The 9,990-nt window shown below is 40.8% G+C and overlaps 2 protein-coding genes across 5 annotated transcripts in view; one reads left to right on the top strand and one right to left on the bottom strand.

Annotated features, from left to right (window-relative positions):
• cmasa (cytidine monophosphate N-acetylneuraminic acid synthetase a) overlaps positions 1–2,550 on the top strand; it is a 4,640-nt gene extending 2,090 nt beyond the window's left edge. The window contains exons 4-8 of the mRNA XM_032499438.1: positions 641–777; positions 1,315–1,409; positions 1,552–1,723; positions 1,803–1,968; positions 2,329–2,550. Coding sequence (XP_032355329.1) covers positions 641–777; positions 1,315–1,409; positions 1,552–1,723; positions 1,803–1,968; positions 2,329–2,543 — 785 coding nt within the window. The 3' untranslated portion in view covers positions 2,544–2,550. The remainder of the gene's footprint in view (positions 1–640; positions 778–1,314; positions 1,410–1,551; positions 1,724–1,802; positions 1,969–2,328) is intronic.
• A 2,133-nt stretch (positions 2,551–4,683) lies between these two features.
• Positions 4,684–9,990, bottom strand: part of LOC116669499 (nuclear factor 7, brain) — an 11,500-nt gene continuing 6,193 nt past the window's right edge. For 2 of the 4 annotated variants that reach the window (XM_032499419.1, XM_032499421.1), the window contains exons 6-15: positions 9,775–9,873; positions 9,466–9,699; positions 9,220–9,367; positions 8,168–8,215; positions 7,935–7,961; positions 7,774–7,838; positions 7,303–7,413; positions 6,742–6,878; positions 6,185–6,281; positions 4,684–6,075 (exon numbers count right to left, since the gene is read on the bottom strand). In XM_032499419.1, the coding sequence (XP_032355310.1) occupies positions 5,923–6,075; positions 6,185–6,281; positions 6,742–6,878; positions 7,303–7,413; positions 7,774–7,838; positions 7,935–7,961; positions 8,168–8,215; positions 9,220–9,367; positions 9,466–9,699; positions 9,775–9,873 (1,119 nt within the window). In that variant the 3' untranslated portion in view covers positions 4,684–5,922. The remainder of the gene's footprint in view (positions 6,076–6,184; positions 6,282–6,741; positions 6,879–7,302; positions 7,414–7,773; positions 7,839–7,934; positions 7,962–8,167; positions 8,216–9,219; positions 9,368–9,465; positions 9,700–9,774; positions 9,874–9,990) is intronic. The other 2 variants (XM_032499422.1, XM_032499420.1) reach the window with 2 other exon arrangements.

Raw genomic sequence — 9,990 nt, 5'->3', positions numbered from 1 at the left:
GAGCTGTTTGTGAACAGTGTTTTCAGCTATTAGTTGTGTGTGTGTGTGCTTCCATTGCAGTTACATGCGTTGCCGTTGTTACACAACACATTACACAACAACCCCAAGCAGTTTCTACGTAGGTAACGCCTAGTATTACAGTAATACACATCATTGCACTCTCTCCATCTAAATATACTGTGGATGTAAAACTATATTAGTTGGGGTGACCCTGGTTGAGCGTCCGCCCCAGGTACTAAGGCTCAGTCCTTGACGCACGGCCGCAGGTTCAATTCCAACCTGGAGGCCCTTTGCTGCATGTCATCCCCCCTCTCTCTCCCTTTTCACAGCTTTTTTTATTGATTTGACTGGGACAATACACAGGGCAATTAACACTACCAGAGTTAGTTATAAAATCCTCATCCATAGTCCTTGGGTAGGAAATAGAGATCAAGATGTAAGTTAAAATGGAAACCTAACACTGGAGCATAAAACTTTATCACAGCAGTAAAGGACTACAATCAAATTTTACAGTATTAAACCTCGCTAACAACAACAACAACAACAACCAAAACCACAAAACAAAACCACTACTCCGAGAACCATATTTGTAGTGTTTGGTGGAATAACCCTTTTAACCCCTTACCCTGCCTCCTTCTAGCTGGTGAGAAGACCAGACCGTTGAATCTGGACCCGGCCAAGCGTCCTCGGCGCCAGGACTGGGACGGAGAGCTGTGTGAGAACGGCTCCTTTTACTTCACCACTAAAAACCAGCTAGTGCAGGAAAAACTGCTGCAGGTAAGCGACCAATGGTGACCAGTGGTGACCTTCTGAATGCGAATGGATTTGAAGAAGGCTGGGTAACACTTTACACATACGGTATCTACATAAGGGTGACATGACACTGTCATGACACAATCATGACACAAGAACCCTAACCATATCTCTAACCCTTACATAACTTGTCATGACAAAAACCGAATGACACTTACTAAAAGAAACGTTGTCATTAACGTTTATGACTTGTTTGACATGTTCATGACAGCGTCATGTCACTCTTATGTAGATACCTTTTCAAGTAAAGTGTAACCAAAAGCTGTAACTCTCCTTCTCCCACATTCTTCATTCAATTCTTTTTTTTTCTTTTGCAAATATTACAAACATGTCTACAATGTTTTAAACAATTAAGCATCATACACCATACAACAAAAAGATGTTCATATCCATCCAAGGAACATTATAATCTTACTTGAAAAAAAAAATTGAGGAAGTCATTTAAAACATAAACAGCAAAAACGTTTTTTTATTGAATTTGAGTTTGCGTCTCTCCTCCAGGGCGGTAAGGTAGCCTACTTCGAGATGCTGCCAGAGTACAGCGTGGACATCGACGTGGACATCGACTGGCCTGTGGCAGAGCAGAGGGTTCTCAGGTCAGCTGCACACAACACAACACACAATCTTTCATCCAGCTTGTAATCCATCGAAGGCTTCAGGGACTTTACTGAAAGCTGGATAATTTCATCTTTTGTTTCTCTTCTTCTTTTTTCATCCAATCTGTGCTTCTGTCTTCAGGTATGGTTACTTCGGCCGGGCCACGCCAGAGGTGGTGCGTCTGATGTTCTGCAACGTTTCCGGATGTTTAACGGACGGAAGGATCTCCCTGTCTGTGTCCGGAGAGGAGATGGTGTCTATCAATGCAAGAGACACCTCGGGCATCCGCATGCTGCAGGGAGAAGACATGGAGGTTTGGACTTCTAAACAGCATCGGTGAGCGTGCTCCTGTCCTGTGGCCGCACACTACCCCTCTGTCTTGGCTCCACCAGGTGGTGCTGCTGACCTCAGACCTGGACCCTGTGGCCCAGTCGCTGGCCGACAGACTGGCCAAGAGGACGGGTTGCAAGGTCATGCAGGTGGGTAAGGAGCCCCTGGACGATCTGAAGCGCATTGTGGAGCAGAAGAAGCTGGACTGGAAGGATGTGGCATACATGGGTAAAGCAGCTGTACCTTTAAGTATTTACTAGAATTTATCGGAGGGCTCTATTGGCGTCCATGGTGAACTGTCAGGATTAGGCATGCATTGACAGACAGTGTCTTGGAGGATGGTCTGGCTAGTCCATTACTATGGTAACTGAGCCTGTGAACCTAACCCGGTTGGGAGCAGGTTTTCTTCAATAAACCTCGAGTTTCCCTCCGTCTCCTCCCTCTGACACAGCGCTCTTTCATTTCCTCATTCAGTCAGTCAGTCAGTCTGTATCAGGCACATGAATAACAAACAGGGTTGGTGCATTAACCATGTGGCATATTATGTGTTTTTTATGTTTATATGTGTGTTTTGTCTCCCCCTTTTAGGTAATGACAAACCGGATGTCGAGTGTCTGAACCTGGCGGGTATGAGCGCCGTACCTAAAGACGCTCCGGTGGTAGCCATCAATGCTGCAAAGTACACGTGCCAACACTGTGGGGGGATGGGAGCCGTGAGGGAGTTTGCCGAACACATTCTCCTGCAGAAAGAAAAGGCCAAGGCGCAGCTAGAGCAGCACCGCATCGACCGCCACAACTTCTAACTCTGAATGGGATTTCATTAAATTCCCATGGAAAAGCTGTAGAATTAGTACAGGTTATGCACAAAACAGTGCACATAAAAAAAAATAAAGAAATTACCTTAGATGCAATGTCATTTTAGAGTTTGTAGAATTGAAGTAATTAACTCTGTTTACGCTTTAAGTGTCACATCAAGTTTTCCTGGCAATAACTTTGGATTTGGCTCCAAGATGTGAGATTATAATGCATGTTCTTTGTTTATCCTCAAAAATGAAGGAGGTTTTTACTCTATAAATTACAACAGAATCAGACATAGACCATGCGTGGTTCATTGGAGCACTCGGCGCTGGAGGCCCAGTTGTCCTTGAAGACAAAATGTGGCTCCAAATGCACATTACAGGATTATCACTACCAAAACACAAACCACTAGACTGAAAACTGCTCTTCTCATCTTTTAAAACAAGGACACACCACCAGGCTACAACTGATTCTCTAAGTGTGGAGTAGTTACTTATGCAGTAACACACTTGTTTTTTTTCAAACCAGCGATATACAGGAAATGATTTACCTATGACATAGGTACTTGTATTCCTTTTTTAATTACCACCAAATAGTGCCCCTTAAATTAAGATATATGAAACAAAACACATTATATAGAGATGAGATACAGCTGTTTAATTTTTATGATGCCTAAATACTTAATTTTGAAGGTGAAGTATAAAATATTGCAAGTTCAGTGTCTTTAAAATGATATATATATATATATATAACACTATAACTAACACTAACGTTTTGACAGTTAGTCAGGACGCTTTCTACATTTTAACATCACATTGGCAGCTTTATTAAATGCAACAATGTGTGCTATATTTATGATTTATGGCAATATGTCATCTTATTTCTATCGATAGTTTTTTCCTTTTCCTCAAAGATGATTGTTTACGTGTCATTTGGCTCATTTATGTGGTTTTGTTCTATACTATTAATTATGTATCACTATTCTCACTTTGTTGCGTGAATCATCTTCTATAAATTTGACTGTTGATCATTGAAAGTCTCATTTTTATGTTCTCAGAACCCAAGTCGTGAAATTGTTTTTCTGCAATAAAGGGAAACTTTTCCTCCAGAGACAATGGCCTCATAAAGAATAATATCAAAGACATGAATCAGAAAACGTGATTGTTTTAATACATGAGCGGCAAATCACTTCAGACACAACCTTCATAGTCCCATTTGAATTAATAAACTATTTACATTCACACAACAACAGGACGTTTACAACAAAAGGAGCTCAAAATCTAGCTATGTTCTAATTCAGGGCCTTCAAAGACTAGGAAGACTGAACCGAGCGGTCTCCAGAGCTCCTGTCGCCTAGCAACCGTGTGATCAAAACGTTAACTACAGCACCTTAATAGAGCCAAAAGTTGTTCTTTATGTTTTACCATTTGGTCAAAAGAGAGGAAAAATTTATAATAAACCCTCATGTGTGTATGTGTGTGTATATATATATATATATATATATATATATAACACACACACACACACACACACTACCGGTCAAAAGTTTGGGGTCACTTACAAATTTCCATACCACTCCATTATAGACAGGATAGCAGCTGATCTGAGTGGGGGGGTGATCTTTAATGCAATATCTACATTACCCATTATCAGCAACCATTCATCTGATGTTCCAAAGGCACATCCTGTTTACTAATCTGATATCATTTTAAAAAACTAACTAGAAAACATGGACAACCCTTATGCAATTATGTAAGCACATAATGTAATATGAAAACTGCTGCCCTGGTTAAAAAAACAATGCAACTGATCTCAGCTGGTATTCTGTCTATAATGGAGTGCAATGGGAATTTCGAAGTGACCCCAAACTTTTGACCGGTAGTGTATATATTTTACAATTTTCGTCTGCTATTTCATCATGAAATTACCTTAATAATAATATTTATATTATTTATATATATATATATATAATATATATGGTTTTTTTTGTGTTTGTGTGTGCTTCTGATTGAACGCCAAAACGAGTGCTAGGTATCTCCCCCCCCCCCGCAGCCCTTGTATTGGGACATAGCTTCTAATGATGCCTCTGCGACAGCTGTGGCCAGAGGTATTATATTTTCGGGTTGTCTGTCCATTTCTCATTAACCCTTGTGTTGTCTTCCCGGGTCAAAAAGGGACAAAAATTTGACATTGTTGTCCCTTTTCCAGACTTTTTTTTTTTTTCATTAACACCACCTTACTACAACTAGTTTTACTGTACCTTTTGGAATTCATGGTCAGTAACCCTCATTTATAAAGATTTATACCTAATATGTGAGTTAATAAAGCAGAAATTATGAATTATTTTGACGAATAGTTAAGATCAGAGGAACGTACAGATGAGTTTAGTCAGGAATGAAAGTCATCAATTGTATTTGTATTGTATTATTGTATTTCATGGACGAACATTGGATGTAAACATGGATGTAAACTGCAATTTGACTGGTTGGTGGAGGCATACAACCACAATTTATCAAAGGCTGATTTATGGTTCTGCGTAGACTCCACGCTGTTGTTGCTGTAGCGTACGTATGTGGTCTAAAGTTCATGCTTGCATGCGTTGCAGGGCCGGCATGTGTGTGTGCGTTGGAAGTGTGTGGTAGACGAGTGAGAGAGTGACGGTGATTCACTTCAGAGCGTATTCGGACTCCGGATTCGGATTCGTGTCTCCCCTGTGCTTTCTGACCACTGTCAGAAATCTGTAGCAGGAAAAGTTAACCCTCTCCTTGATTTCATGTTTATGGAGAAGGAGACCCAGGAAATGGAGCCACGTTGTTGATCTAATGCAGCATTAGTAAGCCTTGATTCTAGTTTTTTTGTACAGGGCAACAAAGTATTTAACCCTTGTGTTGTCTTCCCGTCGACCAGTAAACTGTTTTTCTGGGTCAGAATTAAATACAAACTTTTTTTTTCCAACATTTTGGTCGTCTTTTTTGACCCTTTTGTCGCTTTTCCTGATGTTTTTGTCACTTTTTTTGTCGTTTTTGTCACTTTTCCATTTTTTTTGGTCACTATTTACAAAAAAAGTGCATTTTTTGTCATTTTTGTTGGAGAGAACAGAGAACTGAAAAGGTACACAGATATGTCTGACGTCTCCATATTGATCACAATACCCTTCATACAGTTAACAGAGGCTCTTTTTAAAATCTTTTTCTGACATTTTTGTCAACTTTATTTTACTGTTTGTTTCATCCAAGTTATTTTTTTTTTGAGGATTTGACGAAAGAAAACCCCAATTTCTGATATAAACACTTTTTGAAAATGGGTCAAATTCGACCCGAGGACAACAGGAGGGTTAAAGACAAGAAAAAAAAGAGAAACAAATAACTTCCAGGTGCCCTCCTGTCACTCCATCAAGATGACTGGCTTTATGATTAGCGGCCCGTTGTTCTTCCCGGATTTATTAGTGCAGGGGCTGAAGAACGGGAAGATGCACTCACTGAAAGTGTCATTGAAAGTGTAGATGTGCATTTTAGCGTCAACGTTGTAGAAAGACACCTGTGAAACCAAGGGGACACACAGGAACATTTGAAAAAAAAACTTCACTTGGTTGAAAACAAAAGAAGCAAATAAATGAGATGTGTAAAATGGGTTTCCCATGCTGTACCTGTCCTTTCTCATAGTCCACAAATATCCCAATCGTCTGTGGACGGAGGCTCAGTTGGACTTCTGTGGAGGGTTCAGTGCGAAAAGCGTACTTGTTTCTGAGGAGAGGGATGAAGTGGAGGATAAGAGAAAGCAGAGGATTACTAGAAAGGAAAGGAAAGGAAAGACAATAAATTAAAAGAAAAGCAGAAGTTTGAGCATATTCAATTTTCTGAAATCTCTTGTGTTAGCAGACAGTTGCCTGTCCATTTACACGTCCAGCGGTGACAGAGCAACATTATCATTTGGAGTCCAATATTCACTCTCCTTTTAGCTCTTTTTTTGGTCTCCACCAACTCCTGAGAAAAATATCCGTATCTCTAGCTGCTAAATGTTCCACTTGGTTCACCAGCTCGTCTCTAACGTTATCTGTCTGCAGTTTGGTGCTGAGCAGGTGGCCTACGGGGGGCTTTTGGAGCTTTTATTTGAAAACTGCTGCTGGAAACAAGGTTAATGACGACAGAGGTCCGGGTCTGAAAAGCTAAAAATAACTAATTAACATCTCATTTGGGTAACTACCTAAGGGCAAAACCGTACTTGTCTCTCAGGCTGAGGAACCAGTATCCCTTGCTCGGGGTAACTTCAACCTTCCCCTTCCTGTTGCTTGACTGTTTGGCCACGCCCAGATCCCAGTCCGTCTTCCCGCCCACCTCCACCTGATCAATGAAAGTAGGACCTTAACGTACATATAATCAAACACTGAAGCATATGAAAGGCTGGGAGGACATGCATGTAAATATTTGGTCATGTTCTGTTGACTCAGTTCAGTTCATGTTTATTGTCCCCATGGGGAAATTATGTTGCAGTAAAAAAATCATATCACATGGTATTAAAACATTAGCACAGATAAGGCAAGCAGAAAGAAAAAACACAACATATGTACACTACCAATCATACCATAGCACAAAGTAATATGAAGGGGGGGGGGGGGGGGGGTGTAGAGTTCCAGACCAGCTGGGAGAAAGTGATTTGTTGTAAAATTATATTTATATTAGTATTTTGTGATCACAACAACTTCCTTTTCATTGAGAGAGAGAGAGAGAGAGAGAGAGAGAGAGAGAGAGAGAGTGTGTCTCTTACCTCCCAGTAGTGTCTCCCAGTGGAGATGGCCTCCCTCCCTATGACACAGACGACTCTGTTAAACCTCTCCGGATTGTCTGCAAGTGTCTGGTGTTTGTCTCCACACCTCACCTGCAGAAACACAGTTTTTGAAATAGCAGTTTTTGACAGTTTTTGTAATAGCAAACTTCATAGGTAACACATTTGCTTCACAATTTACAGTAAATGTAGGTGTGTCATATACGTCTCCAATGCAAACATGGAAAAAAAGGCAACTGAATGGAGAATTTGTCATACCAAAAATTGATCACATGCCAAGATTTTAGTCCCAATTTATGGACATTTTCAAGATTGTATAGACATTTTCTGTGGGTTTGTGATTGCATTAAAAAACTGAATGATTTACAGTCTTTGAGCTTGCAAATTAACTGAAAGAAGAATGAACTGAATGAGTAACTATTGTTTTTTATAATAATTTAACAGGTGTCTTACACTCTTCATGTCGTCTGACAAAATCAGTCTGGGATGAGCGGTGTTGCAGTCCAGAGTCACATCCACTGTGTTGAAGAAAGAATGAAAATGTAAATCATTTTAGATTTTCTATATATAATCATGTCTGCAAGCTGCCTTTATGTGTCATCATGGTTTCGTACCTGCATACTCCTGTATCATTTTTATCCCTGCAGAAAAAACAGGACAAAATGATGTTATACAGTAGCTCCTGTTTTAATACACTGCATAGCTGTATATAATCACCCGTTGAAGGTGGAATGCTCTCATGTACTGTATGATGTATAACTGTTTAAGGTAGGATGGATCGAGTCTCTACCTGGTTTACTTGTTGTATTTTTAGCCTATTTAAGGTGGACTGGGAGTGAACACTTACTGGGCTGTGTTCGGACCGGGCTGGGTTCCACTACTGAGGCAGGAAAACCTGGAGAGGAACAAGGAGACACCAGTCAACTACTGTTATGTGTGTGTTTCAGTGCTTTATTATAGTAGATCTATTATGTCAGGTTCATAGACCGTAAAAGTAATTGACAAAGCTTTTGGGTCTGAAAAGCAAAGCCAATGCTGAAGTGTCATAAACCTGCATTTCATCTAATTTCCACCAGGGGGAGACTCCACTGACTCCAAAAAGAAGTCTGTTTCTACAGAAGTCTGTGAGATAATGACCCTACTTTTCACTTGATTTATCACCTCAATAAACTTTTTCTTAACGTGTTTATGGCCTCAATTGCTAGTTTCAAGTCTTTATCAATACAGCATGATGTTCATGTTTTAAATTATCGTCTCATTTATTTTAAAATAGAAGATAAAGCGGGGATCCAATAGGGCATGGCTACACGCCAACCTGTCAATCAAGACAGAGGCTTAGCAATGCTAACCATTGCACTGTGGACATTAAAACAGACCTTAGAACCTTTTGGGGTATTGTTCCATGTCTTCTTGAACATTGAACCTCTCACTGTGTGTTTTCACTTCATCAAAGTTAATTTTGGTCTCCTAAAAATGTGATGTGAATGATTTCTCAGCGTTCTGCTAACCAAGATAGCTAGCTAGCACTAGCTGGTAAGTTAAGGGAAAGTTTGCAGAAGAAGGGTGTTTTTTCATAGAGAATAATGATGTGTAAAATTGTTCTTTTGACCCTACTCTGGACAGCCATAAACACATTTTGGCCTTGTCATCCTCGCCAGCTTCACCCTCTTGAGAACATTTTTTCCCATTTGGTGGCAAAAAAACAAGATTCCCCAAACTCAAGGCTTCAAATCACTGGGGGACATCGTTGGTGCTACGTTCATTATATTTCAGTCAATGGTCTAACACGAGGACTTGATTGGTTTGAATGGTGTTTTTTTTTTTTTCATAAGGCCTGGATCATCCTAGCTCTTTTGACTTTGTCTTTGTTGTTTTTCATGTGTTTTGCATTTCACTGACCTGTTTCTGCAATCGTCTTCAGATCTTCCTGAAAATTTTCCACCAGAGCTGCGAGCGACCTGTAGATGGTCCCTGTTCCCAGGTCAGAGTTCACCGACACTTCAGACCAGTCTTTGGACTTTGGAGGACTGGAGAGGTTGGGAAATGTCTGGAAAGTAGGCGGAAATAAATCAATTAAAAGGATGTCAAATAACCCCCTCAGGTTTCCCACAATGTTAACATCAGTTTCTCATCACATTGACCAACCTTGACACAGTGCATGTAGTCATCTGATTGGGCGAGCTGGGCTAGGGCGCTTTCTCTCCGTCCTAGTTCTTCAATCTCCAGCTCCAGCTGTCGTATCATGGAGTCGGCCTGGTGCTCGGCCGCCCTCCGGCTCATCTCCATCACCTCCATCAGCTCCGCTTGGGAGCGCTGGATGGCAGAAATGAGCTCTGACAACATGGAAACGCTGCCCACAGTCTCATGCTCCACTGCCAACTGAGGAAAATAATGAGACTGTGAAACTTGCAAGAAACCTTTCACCAGTTTTATTTAAATGTTTAGCTACAATACCTCCAGTTCAGTCACGGACTGTCTGATCTCCTCAATCTTCCTGATTCTCTGTCTGATCATCTCCCGGATCTCCTGCTCCGACACACTCAGCTGGTCCTTCTGGGGAAATTACATAGACTGAAGGTTGTTTTATGGTTGTGCGGAGGCTACACACAGAACTTTTGCCCTAGCATATGTAAGTGGCTTGTGCGTTGAGCGTTATGTGTGTGTGTGGGG

This window comes from Etheostoma spectabile, chromosome 19 (assembly GCF_008692095.1).
Source record: "Etheostoma spectabile isolate EspeVRDwgs_2016 chromosome 19, UIUC_Espe_1.0, whole genome shotgun sequence".
NCBI lineage: Eukaryota > Metazoa > Chordata > Actinopteri > Perciformes > Percidae > Etheostoma > Etheostoma spectabile.
The sequence above is the reverse complement of the archived record's forward strand: the minus strand, read 5'-3'. Positions and strand labels throughout refer to the sequence as shown.